Source organism: Oncorhynchus mykiss, chromosome 30, assembly GCF_013265735.2.
Source record: "Oncorhynchus mykiss isolate Arlee chromosome 30, USDA_OmykA_1.1, whole genome shotgun sequence".
Lineage (NCBI taxonomy): Eukaryota > Metazoa > Chordata > Actinopteri > Salmoniformes > Salmonidae > Oncorhynchus > Oncorhynchus mykiss.
This window is the reverse complement of record NC_050570.1, coordinates 33,343,091-33,362,965: the sequence shown is the minus strand read 5'-3', so window position 1 is coordinate 33,362,965 and position 19,875 is coordinate 33,343,091. Positions and strand designations below refer to the sequence as shown.

At 42.4% G+C, this 19,875-nt stretch overlaps 1 protein-coding gene across 9 annotated transcripts in view; it reads right to left on the bottom strand.

Moving 5' to 3' along the window:
• The window catches only part of LOC110521733 (receptor-type tyrosine-protein phosphatase F), a 338,288-nt gene that overhangs the window by 15,462 nt on the left and 302,951 nt on the right, over positions 1 to 19,875 (bottom strand). For 3 of the 9 annotated variants that reach the window (XM_036968461.1, XM_036968463.1, XM_036968466.1), the window contains 4 exons: positions 19,044 to 19,055; positions 12,447 to 12,559; positions 7,633 to 7,665; positions 4,053 to 4,150 (listed from right to left, as the gene is read on the bottom strand). In XM_036968461.1, coding sequence (XP_036824356.1) covers positions 4,053 to 4,150; positions 7,633 to 7,665; positions 12,447 to 12,559; positions 19,044 to 19,055 — 256 coding nt within the window. The remainder of the gene's footprint in view (positions 1 to 4,052; positions 4,151 to 7,632; positions 7,666 to 12,446; positions 12,560 to 19,043; positions 19,056 to 19,875) is intronic. The other 6 variants (XM_036968465.1, XM_036968467.1, XM_036968468.1 and 3 more) reach the window with 3 other exon arrangements.

Below are 19,875 nucleotides of genomic sequence, written 5' to 3'. Positions count from 1 at the left end.
TTAGGTAGCCTATAATCAGTTGGAATACCAGGTTTGCATCTTACATCATGCTTCCATTTTTTTGCCTTCAAGTTGACTATTTTTCAGAAACTGAATCTATGGCAATGTTTACGATGCTTAAGACAGAAGCTTATACTAAATAATGCAAATTGTTTTAACAGAAATGCAGAAAGAACAATTTTCTAAATAGTGTGCCTTCAACAGGACTCAAACGCATAACCCCACATCAGTGAATGTTCCATTGTTCCCTACTCTACCTGCTAAGCTACCGGTCAGGTGAAAAATATTTTGTACAAAATCATAAATATATAGAAATATACTGTCCAGTCAGTGTTTGAAAGCAGCTTGGAATCGAAAAAACCCCCCACTGGAACCAGGGTGAAATCAGCGGAATCTCACATTTTGCAACACATGGTTTGAAAAAGTATGTGATCAAACTAAGCTTCGTACGTCATTGATTACATACTTCTGATAAAATGATACACGCATCGGTACACTGCTTCGAAGTTAGCTTCTTGGCGATTTCAACTCATGCCTTAGATCTCTGGTATCAAGCATAACATCTCTACAGGTTGGAAGCGTTTGTTAACAGTTACAGAAACATTTTTACTTGCTGTAAGGACAAGTGCACTCGCTAAATGACCAAAATGTACACGTTTCAATGAAAACTTGCAAAGAACACTGGGTAATATGTCACTGGGTATTTACAGTAATATGCTGTAATTGTAATTGGTACTGTTACTTAAATTACAGTAACATTTTTGGTTCCATAAAATGGTTTTCAGTAGCTGTTACTGTAAAATGAATTACAGTAACTTACTGGCCAATTGCTGCCAGTAAGTTTCTGTACATTTTACAATAAATGTTGACATAAATAACATCACATCCAGGCCCTCGTTGAATCAGAGGCGTATTCTGGAGTCGGGAGACAGGTGCATCTCAGGTTGCCTCCCAAATGGTAACTTATTGTGAGTCATGGTCCAAAGTAGTGCACTGAATAGGGAATGGGGTCCCATTTGGGGTGCATACTCTGTTGTATCTATGATAAATACAGCAAATAATGTCTTTCAGCCACTCGGCCAGACACTGTCAGGCATAGTGTGTGTGTGTGTGTGTGTGTGTGTGTGTGTGTGTGTGTGTGTGTGTGTGTGTGTGTGTGTGTGTGTGTGTCAACGCGTAAGCGTGCTGTAATTTATGTCAGCTGTCGACAGATCCACCGAGGGAAAAGCAGACACATGGGCTATAACAGTAGATCGAACGCACTAGACATGTTAAACAGACCTATTGTTTGCTATAACTGAAGAAAAAAGCATTTCCCATTCTTTTTCAGATGATATCCTAATCTAGCGAGGCACATTAGGAGGTGATTGTGTCTGGTGAACAGCCTGATTAATACCTGCTGTCACTCCCCAGCGTACATTACCAGACAAGTCCTCTCATAAATTGTTTGCAAATTCCCAATCCTAAACTGTCATCTCTGCGTGAATCGGTGCTCCCTGAACATATGGTGTTGCTTCCTTCCTCTGTGTCAGCAAAAGGCATCAGTCCCCACTACTGAGGAAACGTTTGAGTTGGACAGCATGTGCCAAACAGAGTAAGGCACAATCAACTAACAACTGTAATTGTTTTCACCTGTCTGAATACAGCTCAGGCAAGGAGAATGAAGGATTCCTTAATGAGAGTCTTGGACTAGTGCAAGGCAACACTCACCACTCAGTAGCAGGCAGTGATCATGAATCACTCATCGTATGCTTATGAAGAAAGGTGTATGTGTGTGTGTGTGTGTGTGTGTGTGTGTGTGTGTGTGTGTGTGTGTGTGTGTGTGTGTGTGTGTTGCCCATATAAACCAGAGTGAGAATTTTAGCTCAGACTTTTTACTAGCTATTTGCATAATTCTACTTAATTCTACCTAATAACAAAGTGGGGGAAGGGGGGTTCAAGCTTAAAGTACAGAATATTACTGCATTTTGTGTGGATACAGCATTCTCACTCAAGAGTGCAACAAATATAGCCTCAAATGCAAGTCTTAAAATACATTAATAAGCCAGACTCTTTCCCAGCCCACAACATTTTCCCACAATGCACAATCATTAAATCTGTAAAAAGACATTTAAGGTATTTTATTGTGCGTTCTACAGTGTTTTACTGTTGAAATTACAGAAAAGTCTTACAGTGTGTGTGTGTGTGTGTGTACGCATGGTTGTGTGCGCTTGTCGTTGTTGTTTATGGAACCTGTCTACAGATCCACCGAGGGAAAAACAGCCACACAGGCAATGCAGTGAATCGAACGCACAAGACATGTTAAACAGACCTATCATTTGCTATAACTGAACGATGCAGTGGTATTCAAAAAGCGTCTCCCATTCTTTTTCCCGATGATATCCTAATCTAGCGAGGCACATTAGGAGGTGATTGTGTCTGGTGAACAGCCTGATTAATACCTTTCGTCACTCCCCAGCGTACATTACACAGCCAAGCCCTCTCATAAATTGTTTGCAAAGTCCCAATCCTAAATGTGTCATCTCTGCGTGACTCAACGCTCCCTGAACATATGGTGTGGCTTCCTTCCTCTGTGTCAGCAAAAGGCATCAGTCCCCACTACTGAGGAAACATTTGAGTTGGACAGCATGTGCCAAACAGAGTAAGGCACAATCAACCAACAACTGCCATTGTTTTCACCTGTCTGAATACAGCGCAGGCAGGGAGAGACTGGCGCAAGGCAGCACTCACCACTCAGTAGCTGGCAATGATCATGAATCACTAATCGTAGGCAATTAAGAAGAAAGGTGTATGTGTTGCCCATACAAACCAGAGTGAGAATTTTAGCTCAGACTTTTTACTAGCTATTTGCATAATTCTACCTAATTGCTAAGTTCACCCTTTAAAATGACAACAGTTGACAAAGTCTGGGCTTCTTTCCCAACCCTCACCACTGAAACATAATTGAAACAGTATGCATAACCTATTAAAGACATTAAAGACACTCTGACGGTACTCTGACGACTACTACACTTTGAGTGGTCATGACCGTATTAGAATTATACTTATACAAATGTGTGTGTTAGAGACCAATCACAGACTCCCGCTCTATTCCAAACGGCAGAACAAAGTGTGTGTGTAGATGAGCAATGTTCCAAATAGGCCTAGCTTGTGCATCACTATCACAAACTATCACCAGAGAGGAAGAGGTGAAGCGCGAGGATAACCTCTGTCCAAAATCTGCCCCTGCCAGATAAGCAGATCTTTTTGCATGTAAGTCGATGAGAGAGTGTCAAATTACATGACGCTTATGTGATCAAATAGCATAATGTCTAGGTTGTTACAAATGCACTCTTATAAGTGGACACACGTGCCATTCTGCAACTTAGCTGTGCATGTTGTTCACACACGTATCTGCTCTCTCACTGGCTAGAATGGTCCCACCTGATCTCGTCTCCTGCTGCCTGCCTTCCATATTTTAGGACATGTATTTTCATTGTTAGAGCGGTTACTTGAACATCTTGTCAATATAATAGATAATCTTAGCTATCACGACCCAACAAGAGTGAAGAAATTCGAGGCAGAGACATAAAGACACCATAGAGACACCCCCAAAAAAATTCTGATTGGGGAAGGCCCACTCTGGTCTGCTTATTGAGCAAAACATCTCACTGGCATCTCACTGGCTCAGCATAATAGAATCCGCCCTATGGTTGCGTTGCGTTCCCCTGCCGAGACGTTCTATGCATCAACCAATGGTTGCGTGCCACGTCATCGACTGTGTCATCGACCACGAAAGGGTTCTACCTGGAACCAAAAAATGTTCTTCAAAGGGTTATGGGGACAGCCGAAGAACCCTTTTAGTTCCTAAATAGCACCTTTTTTTTCTAAGAGTGTAGTGATAAAGACAGCCAGTGGTTGCAGGGCAGTGTGTGAGCCATAATCAAAGTGTGAAGCTAATCCGTTGAGAGAGACTATAGATCTAGAGACTACAGAGACTACAGTATATGAGCGAACTGAGTTGTAGACAGCCAGTGGTGATCAGCAGGGCAGAGCAGAGCAGGGGTAGTTACCTCATACTCCTGTGAGAAGCGGAGTCCGTCGTTGGCCTTAAGTCGCTCGATGTGGTTAGCCAGATCAGTGGTGGAGATGAAAGGGTGCTCCATCATCCCTGAAGGAGTGAGAAAGAATGTTACCTATTTACAGCGGTACATAAAACTTTCCTTAAGCTATGGATGAAAAGTACAACACAGTGTGATATATGGACGCACACACACTTGCAGCAGGTTGACGTTTATTGGGATGAGAGTGGTGCTGGAGGCAGAACTGAGCGATTTCTGCTAGATGTGCCAGCTGCAAAATCAAAATGGGCTATATTGTAAACATTTATGAAAACAAAATGTGCTTTTTGATCCTAATTTAAGGTTAGGGTTAGGCATTAGGGTTAGCAGTGTGGTTAAGGTTAATGTTATGTTTAAAATCAGATGTTGTGACTTTGTGGCTGTGCAAAATGTGACCGTTCTGCAGAGCTGCCTCCAGAACAGCATTCATGACGAAAAAGCTAACCTGCACACATGCATGCACACAACAGACATACACACACTGAATGTGAGATATGCAACCAGTGAACTGATGCAAGTGTGATGACAAAGCACAGAGCTCATTGAGAGAGGTGATATGGAAAGAAGTGTGTGGAGAGAGAGAGAGAGAGAGAGAGAGAGAGAGAGAGAGAGAGAGAGAGAGAGAGAGAGAGAGAGAGAGAGAGAGAGAGAGAGAGAGAGAGCGAGAGAGAGAGAGAGAGAGAGAGGGGATGTTCAGAGCATCATGCTTTAACAACAGGTCACTTTCCAATTTTCCATGAAATGGTAATTGCAAACTATCCCTTGCTATAGCTACATAAGACCAACATCTTAATACATTAGTAATGATATTGTCACAAAGCAAAACAATACTTTAGAAAATATACCATATACAGTGCCTTGCAAAAGTATTCGGCCCCCTTGAACTTTGCGACCTTTTGCCACATTTCAGGCTTCACACATAAAGATATAAAACTGTATTTTTTTGTGAAGAATCAACAACAAGTGGGACACAATCATGAAGTGGAACGACATTTATTGTATATTTCAAACTTTTTTAACAAATCAAAAACTGAAAAATTGGGCGTGCAAAATTATTCAGCCCCCTTAAGTTAATACTTTGTAGCGCCACCTTTTGCTGCGATTACAGCTGTAAGTCGCTTGGGGTATGTCTCTATCAGTTTTGCACATCGAGAGACTGAATTTTTTTCCCATTCCTCCTTGCAAAACAGCTCGAGCTCAGTGAGGTTGGATGGAGAGCATTTGTGAACAGCAGTTTTCAGTTCTTTCCACAGATTCTCGATTGGATTCAGGTCTGGACTTTGACTTGGCCATTCTAACACCTGGATATGTTTATTATTGAACCATTCCATTGTAGATTTTGCTTTATGTTTTGGATCATTGTTTTGTTGGAAGACAAATCTCCGTCCCAGTCTCAGGTCTTTTGCAGACTCCATCAGGTTTTCTTCCAGAATGGTCCTGTATTTGGCTCCATCCATCTTCCCATCAATTTTAACCATATTCCCTGTCCCTGCTGAAGAAAAGCAGGCCCAAACCATGATGCTGCCACCACCATGTTTGACAGTGGGGATGGTGTGTTCAGCTGTGTTGCTTTTACGCCAAACATAACGTTTTGCATTGTTGCCAAAAAGTTCAATTTTGGTTTCATCTGACCAGAGCACCTTCTTCCACATGTTTGGTGTGTCTCCCAGGTGGCTTGTGGCAAACTTTAAACAACACTTTTTATGGATATCTTTAAGAAATGTCTTTCTTCTTGCCACTCTTCCATAAAGGCCAGATTTGTGCAATATACGACTGATTGTTGTCCTATGGACAGAGTCTCCCACCTCAGCTGTAGATCTCTGCAGTTCATCCAGAGTGATCATGGGCCTTTTGGCTGCATCTCTGATCAGTCTTCTCCTTGTATGAGCTGAAAGTTTAGAGGGACGGCCAGGTCTTGGTAGATTTGCAGTGGTCTGATACTCCTTCCATTTCAATATTATCGCTTGCACAGTGCTCCTTGGGATGTTTAAAGCTTGGGAAATCTTTTTGTATCCAAATCCGGCTTTAAACTTCTTCACAACAGTATCTCGGACCTGCCTGGTGTGTTCCTTGTTCTTCATGATGCCCAATTTTTCAGTTTTTGATTTATTAAAAAAGTTTGAAATATCCAATAAATGTTGTTCCACTTCATGATTGTGTCCCACTTGTTGTTGATTCTTCACAAAAAAATACAGTTTTATATCTTTATGTTTGAAGCCTGAAATGGGGCAAAAGGTCGCAAAGTTCAAGGGGGCCGAATACTTTCGCAAGGCACTGTACATTTGCTACCAGGTGATATATAGCTATTGATCCTGAAACAAATGATGCTGAAATTGTAACCTCAAAGTGCGGGACTTATAAACAGAACACATACAGGTACAGTATATCATCTTTTTCAGCGGTAAAAGAGCTCAGGGATTGATGCAGGAACAATCTTTCATCTCTGCTTGTCCTCAAAGCAATAGCAAATGGAGTATCCTCCAAAATTACAGGACAGACCGAGACACAGACACCACTAAACAACAAACACATTCACAAATGTCTCAAACATATAATATTGATTCAAATAATAAATGAATTATATCATTGTCAATAGAGGCTCTATGCATATTACTGTGTTCTTATCTTATTGGCTTATTATTAAAGACCCTAAGCTCTGACCTCTAAACCCTGACTCTCTTCTATAACCCCTGACCTCCCACAAACAGCCATCCAATCAAACACTGTGGATAGTTCTCAGCCAGCGGTGACAGGTAGCAGTTCTGAGGCCAGCCTGTCGAAAGGAAGTGACACAGCTAGTGGGGATGAGGGGGGTGGGAGTGCAGTGGAAGGGGGTGGGAGGATCCAGCCGACTGAGCTACAAATCAGATGTTCACAGAGAAGGTGCAGCTAGCATGGAGCCGAGATGAGATGGCCTTAGTGGGTGACATACAGAAATCAGCAGTGGAGGATGAATAGAGAGGGTGGAGGTGGGTGTTCTTGGAGGAGGGGGGGGGGGGGTGTTCCAACTCAGCTCCCAAAGTAGCACCATCACAACACTTGCTGTCGGTTTTGGTGCAACAGTCACTGACTACATGTACTAACTACTGTATGTACAGATCAGGATCAGTTCTAACACTAATAAGTAATTGATGGGTAGTTATATTTGTCCTATTACAGCTCAGACTGTGCCTCAGGGGGAGTTGAGATATGCAAGAAAAAAAATCACATTTCCAATTTACACATACATATAATCCACACTTGTACATGTGTGAATTGGAAATGTGTTTTTTTTGCATATTCCAACTCCCCCTGAAGCACAGTCTGAGCTGTGATTGTGCTACTGAGAGAACTGATGCAGAGTGACTCAGAGATCAGAGAGAGAGAGAGAGAGAGAGATCAGAGAGAGAGCGAGAGAGAGATCAGAGAGAGAGCGAGAGAGAGCGAGAGAGAGAGAGAGATCACAGAGAGATCAGAGAGAGAGAGAGAGAGAGAGAGAAGGAAAGAGGATATGCTCAAATAGGTAGAAAACACAGGAGGAATGAAAACTAACTTGGAGTGTTCGGACAACTGAGGGCACTGGAACCTGTGGGGAGAAGATGGGGGAGGTCGGTGTGTCATACTCAACAGCCAAAACCAGAGGGATCATTCATGTTAAAGGGGGAAGAGAGGAAAAGGAGGGGAGAAGAGGGTAAAGAAGGATTAGGAGAGAGATAAAGGGGGATAGAGAAAGAGCACCAAGGTTTTCAGAACTGAAGAGAGTCAGTTTGTTAGGCTGAAACTGAGAGGAATGATGCAATTCCAGGCGGTCTCCATCCATGACAATAGCCTGGATCCAAACTGAATTGTTTGATTTCACCTCATGGTATTGGGTCCGGGCTACCATGACAGTAAAAAGGTACCATGACACATAACTGTCTTAGACATAAGACAGACTATACTGTATGTACTACTACCCTATATTAAAGTATCATATAGTGCTTTAGTATGCAACAGAGGCATCGATAGTGAAGAACTGAGCTATTAGGACACGCCTGATGTCTAGCGCTGTTCTTCATTGTTGCTCATGAAGGACACACAAGGTAAGAGGCAACCTAGTCAACAACATACCTGCCTCTAATTGTGTAAACAACATCAGACAGGTCCCCCACTGTTAGAGACCCACAAGCTGCCCATCTAATAGCACATTACTAGAACAAATACTAAAGAGGATCCCTGTGAAGGATCTAGCTTCAAAATACCCCAGCGTGGAGGGGAGAGAGATGAGATGAAGGGTTAGAGAGAAATAGAGAGAGAGAGAGACGGCATAGAGTAAGAAAGAGTGACAGCAGGAGACAGAGTGAGAAAGCGAGAAAGAGGGCGAGAGAGCGCACAGGAAGAAAGTGCTAGAGAGAGAGAGAGGAGAGGAGGAAGCACAGGAAGAAAGTGCTAGAGAGAGAGAGAGGAGAGGAGGAAGCACAGAAAGAAAGGGCGAGTGATTCTGTGGGCTTATATTCGAGTTCAACGCTGCGTCCAACGGTAGTTAATTAGCAAGCTGGGTCATTGCAGCCCATTAGAAGAGACACAGCCTGTGTCCCAAATGGCACCCTATTCCCTATATAGTGCATGACATTTGACCAGGACCCTGCTTGCCAGTTATTTATTTAAAACATACGTTTATTTGCCCGCCTGGGTATTAAAAAGGACAGGCGGCTATTTGAGACAGCTTTTAATTGAAGTTTTACGGTATGATAAGAGACCATTTAGGCTTCTTAAGGTCATAAATGGAAGTTTAGAGGGAGAGGACATCTCAACTTTCAGACTAAAACCAGCGCTTTGAGTTGTTGATCGACAGATAGTACCTTCCATCCGCAACTACAGTATCTCTCTTTGCATAGAGTATACCAACTTCACCTCAACCCAAGTACTACAAATACTACAAGATTGATATGATCCTATACATTAGGCCTTGTTAACTTACAATAACAAAGACAAGATGATGACATCCACACAGAAAATTCTCCGGTTTTAAAAACAAAAACAAATAACACTGAGAAAGTGTGAAATGAACACACTGCTTAATGTATTTCCGAGAATACCTTAGCTTTCGAGTAAATTGTAGTTACCACCCATGACTGTATTTGTTTGTGACAGAGACATCATTGCTGCATTTATCCATTTTTGGTTCCATGGACTTCACCAAGTGAGATCCTAATTGAATATGTTATTACAATTTTTTTTTTAAAGACATCCTCCAGTGATTTTTGAACTTCTCCTGTTGAAAAGAAATATCCCAAGTGTAAAATACAGTCATGTCCTCACACTAAAGGGTACACAAATTATGTTTTAAGCAAAATAGTGGTGTTATGACACAACTGAAAACTTCAAGGAGTAGGGAATTCAATAAATTGGTTTGATGGTATTGTGATGTCATCCGCCTCCCCCCTTGCGTGAGGAACAATAGAGAGCAATAGTGAACAAAAAAGAAACCCCCCCCCCATTTGTGCTGTGCTATGTCATGACTTAACTGTACCACCTATTGAGATGTGCCTTTTGTTAAGTAAATCAGATGTTAAATCATGTGAAAAGGAGACTGGAGTGCCACTTTAGCACAACGCCATACACATTTTATAAGGCTTTACTTTGAGTGCCGAGTTTTACCCAAATACAGGAGCCTGGAACTCATACACATCGCTATGAACCAAAACCATGACAGTCATTAACATGTTTCCCAGTATGCTCTATTGCGGTTTGATTTAAAAAAAATGGTTTGTTTCATTATCTGTTTGTGCATGTACATGGATTAATTATTTAATATAATGCCACTCAAATAAAAATGACAAATATTTTCTAAACTGATCCAATATGTTACTGAGAATTATTGCACCTGTTACTGAAATGGCTGTTCTAGTTTAGATGCTTTAGCTCAGGTCTCGCCCACTTCGTTCCTGGAGAGCTACCCTCCTGTATGTTTTTGCACCAACCCCAGTTGTAACTAACCTGGTTTAGTTTATCAACCAGCTAATTATTAGAGTCAGGTATGCTAGATTAGGGTTGGTGTGAAAACCTATAGGATGGTAGCTTTCCAGGAACTGGGTTGGAAAGTCCTGCTTTAGGTAGTCTCATAGTGTAGTCTTCCCAACCCATTCTGAAAACAGGTTCCAAAAGTTATATTACTACACTGGCTGGATTCCAATAGAACATACAAAGGTGATGTGTAAGTCACCATAATGTGACTTGCAGGCCCTATGTGGCCTGTAAACCACAAGTTTCAGGCCATTGTATTACACACAACAAAAGGTTTAGATTTGTGCCTAAAGGGGTACAAACACGTGTAACTGTAGTGGTACTCTGTAAGGTCATCCTTTGTACCTTTTTAAGTGCATTAATTGTACCCCAGTTCATACCTCAGGCCAGGAAGGAATTAGGGTTATCAAAATTGACTGGTTGAATTATTTCAGATTTCCCTCTTCCATTTCCAGGAAACTTCCAACCAGGATTTCTGGAAAACCTGGGAAATGTATCATCATTTTTCAATTCTACCTGCAAGGTCACATTATGCCAGTTTGCAAAGTGATGAGTAATTCCTATGGAATCCAGCCAGAGTTAGGATATCCAACAGTTGGCGGTTGTATTAATCTCCATTCGGAATGACTTCCCAGGATTAGGAACATTGTGCGGAGACTACCTAAGACATTTAAACTGGACCAAACTTTTCAGTAACGGGTGCAAAAAATGTAACTAGCGCCCCCCAAGAAATGTAACTAACGCCCACCCAAAAATGTAACCTTTATTTTTCTAGGCAAATCAGTAAAGAACAAAATCTTATTTACAATGATGGCCTACCCCGGCCAAATCCTAACCCGGACAATGCTGGGCCAATTGTGCGCCGCCCTATGGGACTCCCAGTCACGACCGGTTGTGATACAGCCTTGTATCGAACCAGGCTCTGTAGTGACGCCTCTAGCACTGAGATGCAGTGTCTTAGACCGCTGCGCCACTCGGGACCCCCCAATGCATCAATGCACGTGCACAAACATAGATACTGAAACAAACAATTCCAAAACCCAACCTGCAATAGAGCATGCTGGGAAATATAATAATGATGGGTGTGGTTTTGGTTCAAAGAGATGTATATGAGTTTCAGGTCACTCTATTAGTGTAATACCAGACCCTTAAAATAAGGCCGTATGAAATGTGTAAGGTATTGTGTTACAAATACAATTTTTTTTATCACTTGGTGATGTCAGGAGGGCTGAAAATGGATGAATGCATCAAGCATATATCTCAGTCACTAACAAATATAGTCATGGGTGTTTTTTTATTTGAAAGATCAGGCACTCTGGGAAATATTTGAATAAGGGTTTAAACTAAGCAGTGTTAATATAACACGGTTCCCGATGTCTATATGGGTCCACAAACTCAATACTTTCAGTGTTGATTTAACACTCAGTGTTTATTTTATTTTATTTTTACACTGGAGAATGTGGTGTGCAGTAAAGCAGGTACATTCCACCGATGATAGTCGGCATAATTGAATGTCGACAATCTTTATTTTGAGATAACCAGCATCTGATATTATTCTAATTTAGCTGAATCTAATTTAGCTGCATATACACTGAGAACTCAGATGGTTTTCCTATTACATCTTCCAAAGCTGTCCAAAGCTGTCCTGTCCATCTTCCAAAGCTGCATTACACTGCTTCTCCTATCAAAGTAGTTACAAAAATCTACACATTTACCAGAATTTATCAAAGCATAAGAGTGTGACCAGTGGAGGTGGCTCGAGGCCAGGTTTTATAAGTAACCTTGTTAGAGATTTGAGTGTAGGCAAAGTGGAAAGTTTGGCCATGGTTGCTAAACTTAAGTGCGTCTGTGTGGGTTGTTTTGTCTGCTCTACAAGATCTCGAAGTTTCCCTTCGAAATTCAACGTACTATGGATGAAGGTCTATTTTTGACCCGTTCATTCTGCATGGTCACAGGGTTAATTCCGTGTGGTTACAGGGGTGAAACGGAAACAACTCAAGGGGTTAACTGCATGTGTTCATTCCCGAGTGGTTAAGGTTAGGACTATGGTTTAAGGGAGGCTCAAAACAAAAAGAATGAAAAACAACACACTATTACCATCAGGTATCATCAGTATTCACAGTGTTCTCGCGGCTTGCTAGAACATTGTGAACTGCGATAGCGCAGTGGTCTGAGCAGCGTGCTCCGACACCGAGAATCATGGGTTTGCTCCCAGTGTTTTTTTGGGGGTGAGTGCAGAGAACGGCCTATCGACGTTCTTAGGATCTTTTCAAACGGCCAAATTTTCAGTGTGTGTCTAGTGATCAGTCTGGTCTGCTAGTGTGTCTGGGTGGGTGAGTTTGTGTTTGTGTGCGTCTATACCTTGTGTCTGATAGTTAAGTCGTCTCATCTCCACAGGGTCAGAGGAGTGGGCCAGCAGAGAGTCCTTCACCCCAACAGAGTGCTCATCCTTGGCAGAGGGAGATGCTCGTTTCCTGGGGAGAGAGGCAGGGAGGATAGGCCATGAGAGGAGCTGTAAACACAGTATATTCTCTGTTCCAAAATTCACACTACTATTTAGAATGTAATGTATTTGGCATGTATTCTAAGTGGCATGCTAAAAGGCCTTTAGACATTGGAATGTAACCATACAGCAGGGGCCTGCTGGCTTGGGATGGTCAACCCCTTACACAGATTACCCATCAGAACCCAACCCAAAGACTGACATCTGTTTATTTCTGCAATCATGTGGAAGATACCAGATACCGAGACGATGCTCAATTTGCAGGTAGTTAAAAGTCATGTTGAGATTTGTAACTTCCTGAAGCAGAGGCACACATCTACTCTTCAGAGTCAGATCAGAATCCCAGAATCGCATTTACACATACCCGGAAATTGACTTAATGAATAGGTGCTTCCAGTAATAGACCATGTCCAAGACAGACAAGACACAAAGTCAACATACAGAATGCATAATATAAATACAGTACACATAAATAAGTACATTTGTTTTATGTCCAAAACTGCACCATCCCTGCTATATAATTCCCAAATTTTGACCATAGCCACAGCCCTCAGCTCTGGTCAAAAGTAATGCGTTATATAGGGAATAGGGTGCAATTTGAGTATGCTGCTGTTAAATAACACTGTCTGCCGGGCTGTGTTCGTTGGTTCCCCAGATGAGGCCGTTTATGTGTGGAGGGCCCAATTTACTGTCTACACAGCTGGGGGGGAAGTGGTGACACAGTTTTAGGTTTACGCTCATTAAAACCTCTAATTTCCCCCATATGAATGTGTGAAAACAAACAGGCTGAGCAATTAACGGATCAGTTGCAGTGACAGACTAGCAAGGCTGGCTAATTACAGAGGTGGAGAGAAAGAGAGAAGGAGGGAGGGAAGGAGAGAGGGGAGTGGGAGAGGGAGGGACTTGGGGAAGAGGAAAGGGGGATGGAGTAGCGAGAGGAGAGAAAGAAAGAGAGGGAGAGGAGGAAGGAAAGTAGGAAGAGGGGAGAGAGAGAAACAGAGAGAGAGCACATCTCCTCCATTCCCAATGCACACGTCTCCTAGCGCTAGCATGATAACTGAGGCCTTAAGTGTTGACATGTTACAGCTGCTGCCAAGCAAATGCATTAAAGCCTGCATTCGTTTCTCTGGGTAGCGCTAACATTACGCTAACATGTCATGTGCAGCAGCCTCCATCGCTGAGTGCTGCTGCTGATGTGCTCACCTAACTCTGTCTCAGGGGCAGCTATTAGTGATGCCATGCTATCAAAGCTGTCTATGAGAGGTGTCAGTCATGTTACTAGCCCTAAACTTACAGTTTATATACACCTTAGCCAAATACATTCATACTCATTTTTTTGACAATTCCTGACATGTACTCCTATAAAAAAATTCCCTGTTTTAGGTCAGTTAGTATCATCACTTCATTTTAAGAATGTGAAATGTCAGGATAATAGTAGAGAGAATGATTTAAGCTATTATTTCTTTCATCACATTCCCAGTGGGTCAGAAGTTTACATACACTCAATTAGTATTTGGTAGCATTGCCTTTAAATTGTTTAACTTGGGTCAAATGTTTTGGGTAGCCTTCCACAAGCTTCCCACAATTAGTTGGGTGAATTTTGGCCCATTCCTCCTGACAGAGCTGGTGTAACTGAGTCAGGTTTGTAGGCCTCCTTGCTCGCACACACTTTTTCAGTTCTGCCCACACATTTTCTATAGGATTGAGGTCAGGGCTTTGTGATGGCCACTCCAATACCTTGACTTTGTTGTCCTTAAGCCATTTTGCCACAACTTTGGAAGTATGCTTGGGGTCATTGTCCAATTGGAAGACCCATTTGCTTCAATACCCATTTGCTTCAATATACAGTGGGGCAAAAAAGTATTTAGTCAGCCACCAATTGTGCAAGTTCTCCCACTTAAAAATATGAGAGAGGCCTGTAATTTTCATCATAGGTACACTTCAACTATGACAGACAAAATGAGAAAAAAAAATCCAGAAAATCACATTGTATGATTTTTAATGAATTTATTTGCAAATTATGGTGGAAAATAAGTATTTGGTCACCTACAAACAAGAAAGAATTCTGGCTCTCACAGACCTGTTACTTCTTCTTTAAGAAGCTCCTCTATCCTCCACTCGTTACCTGTATTAATGGCACCTGTTTGAACTTGTTATCAGTATAAAAGACACCTGTCCACAATTCAAACTGTGACACTCCAAACTCCACTATGGCCAAGACCAAAGAGCTGTCAAAGGACACCAGAAACAAAATTGTAGACCTGCACCAGGCTGGGAAGACTGAATCTGCAATAGGTAAGCAGCTTGGTTTGAAGAAATCAACTGTGGGAGCAATTATTAGGAAATGGAAGACATACAAGACCACTGATAATCTCCCTCGATCTGGGGCTCCACGCAAGATCTCACCCCGTGGGGTCAAAATTATCACAAGAATGGTGAGCAAAAATCCCAGAACCACACGGGGGATTCTAGTGAATGACCTGCAGAGAGCTGGGACCAAAGTAACAAAGCCTACCATCAGTAACACACTACGCCGCCAGGGACTCAAATCCTGCAGGGCCAGACGTGTCCCCCTGCTTAAACCAGTACATGTCCAGGCCCGTCTGAAGTTTGCTAGAGAGCATTTGGATGACCCAGAAGAAGATTGGGAGAATGTCATATGGTCAGATGAAACCAAAATATAACTTTTTGGTAAAAACTAAACTCGTTGTGTTTGGAGGACAAAGAATTCTGAGTTGCATCCAAAGAACACCATACCTACTGTGAAGCATGGGGGTGGAAACATCATGCATTGGGGCTATTTTTCTGCAAAGGGACCAGGATGAGTGGTCCGTGTAAAGGAAAGAATGAATGGGGCCATGTATCATGAGATTTTGAGTGAAAACCTCCTTCCATCAGCAAGGGCATTGAAGATGAAACGTGGCTGGGTCTTTCAGCATGACAATGATCACAAACACCGCCCGGGCAACGAAGGAGTGGCTTTGTAAGAAGCATTTCAAGGTCCTGGAGTGGCCTAGCCAGTCTCCAGATCTCAACCCCTTAGAAAATCTTTGGAGGGAGTTGAAAGTCTGTGTTGCCCAGCAACAGCCCCAAAACATCACTGCTCTAGAGGTGATCTGCATGGAGGAATGGGCCAAAATACCAGCAACAGTGTGTGAAAACCTTGTGAAGACTTACAGAAAACGTTTGACCTCTGTCATTGCCAACAAAGGGTATATAACAAAGTATTGAGATAAACTTTTGTTATTGACCAAATACTTATTTTCCACCATAATTTGCAAATAAATTCATAAAAAAATCCTACAATGTGATTTTCTGGATTTTCTTCCCTCATTTTGTCTGTCATAGTTGAAGTGTACCTATGATGAAAATTACAGGCCTCTCTCATCTTTTTAAGTGGGAGACCTTGCACAATTGGTGGCTGACTAAATACTTTTTTGCCCCACTGTATTCACATAATTTTCCTCCCTCATGATGCCATCTATTTTGTGAAGTGGACCAGTCCCTCCTACAGCAAAGCACCCCCACAACATCATGCTGCCACCCCCGAGTTTCATGGTTGGGATGATGTTCTTCAGCTTGCAAGCCTCCCCTTTTTTCCTCCAAACATAACGATGGTAATTATGGCCAAACAGTTCTATTTTTGTTTCATCAGACCAGAGGACATATCTCCAAAAAGTATGATCTTTGTCCCCATGTGCAGTTGCAAACCGTAGTCAGGCTTTTTTTATGGCGGGTCTGGAGCAGTGGCTTCTTCCTTGCTGAGTGGCCATTCAAGTTATGTTGATATAGGACTCATTTTACTATGGATCCAGATACTTTTGTACCTGTTTCCTTCAGCATCCTCACAAGGTCCTTTGCTGTTCGCCAATTGATTTATACTTTTTGCACCAAAGTACATTCATCTCTAGGAGACAGAACGCGTCTCCTTCCTGAGCGGTATGATGGCTGCGTGGTCCCATGGGGTTTATACTTGCGTACTATTGTTTGAACAGATGAACGTGGTACCTTCAGGCATTTGGAAATTGCTCCTAAGGATGAACCAGACTTGTGGAGGTCTACAATTTTCTTCTGAGGTCTTGGATGATTTATTTTGATTGTCCCATGATGCCAAGCAAAGAGGCACTGAGTTTGAAGGTAGGCCTTGAATTACATCCACAGGTACACCTCAAATGGACTCAAATAATATTATTCAGCCTATCAGAAGCATCTAAAGCCATCATTTTCTGGAATTGTCCAAGCTGTTTAAAGGCACAGTCAACTTAGTGTATGTAAACTTCTGACCCACTGGAATTGTGATAAAGTGAATTATAAGTGAAATAATCTGTCTGTAAACAATTGTTGGAAAAATGACTTGTGTCACGCACAAAGTAGATGTCCTAACTGACTTGCCAAAACTATAGTTTGTAAACAAGAAATTTGTGGAGAGGTTGAAAAACGAGTTTTAATGACTCCAGCCTAAGTGTATGTAAACTTCCGACGTCAACTGTAACTGCAGTGCACTACTTTCGACGAAAGCCCTTAAGGCTCGGGTCAATAGAGCTGCACTATACAGGAGATAAGATGCCATTTAGGACACAGCCCCGGAGATGGACGGCGAGATGAGGATTGTAATGGAGATCGTAATAAAGCATGGAGGCAGGAAATAAGGAAGTGTGGGAAAGCGTGCTTTGTTATTCTGACTATTGCCTAGGAAACAACATGTATTTTGAACTCCACTTTTTGCATTTAGCTTGCAAGGCATCAGGGCTGCAGGTGTGTGTGGGTGTTGGTGGGGGGAACCGGGCAAACGAGAAACCACAGACTATGAACTCTCAGAGAGATGTAGCTCAACAGATCAACAAGATCAAAGACATTTCTCAAAGCTGCCTGTAAACATTGCCCACACACGCATGCACATATTTGCATGCTCACACGCGCAAACACTGCATGCGTGGACATACACACAGATGCACACACATAGACACACAACCAGTCAAGAGCCAGACATGTCTCCTGTGAAAAAACACAACACACCAGTCAAAGAAAGGTGTGATGTGTGATAGTGATGGGAAGTTCAGTCAAAAGAACGATTATGTAGACTCATTTTGTTCATTTGAGTCAGTAATGGCCAGAACACGCAGGACCCCACAGCAGCGAACGATGAACTGAAAACTTGAAAGAGTCCTGATTCTACAAGCCTCTCGTCCATCACATTTGGCGGGCAGGAGCCCCTACCGAACGATGAACTGAAAACTGTCATAATCCGACAAACCTCTCGTTCACGTGCCGTTTACCGTGGTGTGCTTATTGAAGCTGTCATTTGTGACGGAGACTTGTTGTTTAAACAACGTAGGCCTACATTTGTTGATTGCTAGGGATACATATAAGATGATGTCTTTATACATTTGAAACAAGGTCTAGTTGTGGCACACATCCGGACTAGATTGTGAACGACTGTTGGAGGAGTGCATTGCTCGACTGCCGTGAGGGTGATAAGCACAATATGGTTCGCGAACTGCAGCCCCCCCCCCCCAAACTATTTGTTCTCGAGTTCAAGTTTGTTGAGTAGAGGCTGTTGATGCTTTGATTCTACAAAGCCGATCCCATCACAACATTCAATAATTAATGAATTGCGTTCATTCCTGCACCATGAGATGAATTGTCAGTTAACACATATTTTTATCCTCTACGCCCCCTGCAGCATGACCTATTTTCCTTTGAGTAATTATGACAGACAGTTGTTGGTCAGAGCACATCTCTAGAGCTGTTGAGTCGGAGGACTGTATATCAATCCTGCTGCTAGCAGGCCAAAAGAATGACTACTTTCGAGTCAGTAGAAAGAGTAGTAGAAAAAGAATCGATCGCATACTGGACCTCGCTATGTGTGATCTTGACAGTGTAGTAGAAACAAAGGGCATGTCAGTCTGTCACTCTGACTCTCTACATCAGGCATCAGGCAGAACAGAACAGAGTGGCGCAGCCTGACCCAGAAGCACATCTTATAGAGGAGTAAAGGCATCTGTCCACATGCTTGCCAGCTCAACTACCTTTTGTGACTTTTTTGTTAGTTTGTGTCTCAGCGAGGGTTTTATCAGTTGTTCGGGCACAACAGCAAAAAGTTCGAGGCAAGCCGAAGTCAGTAGCCGAAGTCTACTCCCATTCGTCGGTGATTGGTCAACAGCAGGGGTTCTTCAATTAAGTGTTTTTTTGTTGTCAGTCAACGAGAGACGAATCGGTTTCATGCACATTTTTCCCACTTTAGAAATACTTAATTTGATGTAAAAACGTATTTTTTTTCAAGCGAAGGTCTTTTAAGGGACTATGCAAGCACACTCGTTCAGCCAGCTGACGCCTTAGCATGCTGACGCCTTAGGGGGAAGGGAGAGGAAGCGTGTGCTGCAGATTGACAGCCAAGCCAGGGTTGAGAGGGGGGAAAGTGGTGTACGGGTGTAAAACAGGAGAGAAGTACTAACCTTTCTTGTTTGCTGCGTCCACAGAAAGCAGGGGGAAAGTGAGCGAGGGAGAAAACAGAGAGAGAGAGAGAGAGAGGAGGATTAAATTACAGGGTTAAAGCATAGAAGCAGTGGATGGGGAACAGCATCTGGCTAATACAAGCTCTTTACTTCACACCTCCCTCCATCCATCCATCTCTCCCTCCCACCCTCTCTCTCTCCCTCTCTCCTCCAATCTCTCAGCCCTGCGGTTTTATTCAGATAATAACGCTGACATTTTGAAAATGAGTTTTTTCCTCCAGGGGCCCAGATCTCAACCCCTGTCACTGTGATCATCTTCAACAAGTGTTTAAATATATTTTTTTTCTTTTTTACAACCCATTCTCTTAAGATACATCTGCTGGGATTTTTTTTTTTAAAGGAGGATCTACATATCTGCTATGTGGGGAATTCAGGAGATAATGATGTTCTATGCATTTGGACAGGCTTGATGATGGTGCACTCTGCTCTCTCAGGTTACTTGAGGTAGATATTGTACTAGCTCGGGGGAAATACAGTAGGTTGCATCCTGCAACTAACGTCCCGGTATCAACTATGTTATCCTACTACATTGTGTGGACAGATGAGGATGGGGTTATTATATAATAAGCTGTTTCGCCTCATATACTTTTACAACTGTTGAAATGTCTATAGATCTGCCTATTGTATTTTGTTTTGTAGCGTTTACATTCATTTATATTTGAATACAATCCATTCCAGCAAAATGTCTTCCAAGTCATAAAAAGTTGCTATGTGTCCTGGCATGGACATCAGAGAGTTATAGGCCTGTGCAGTCAAATAGGCATGTTAAATT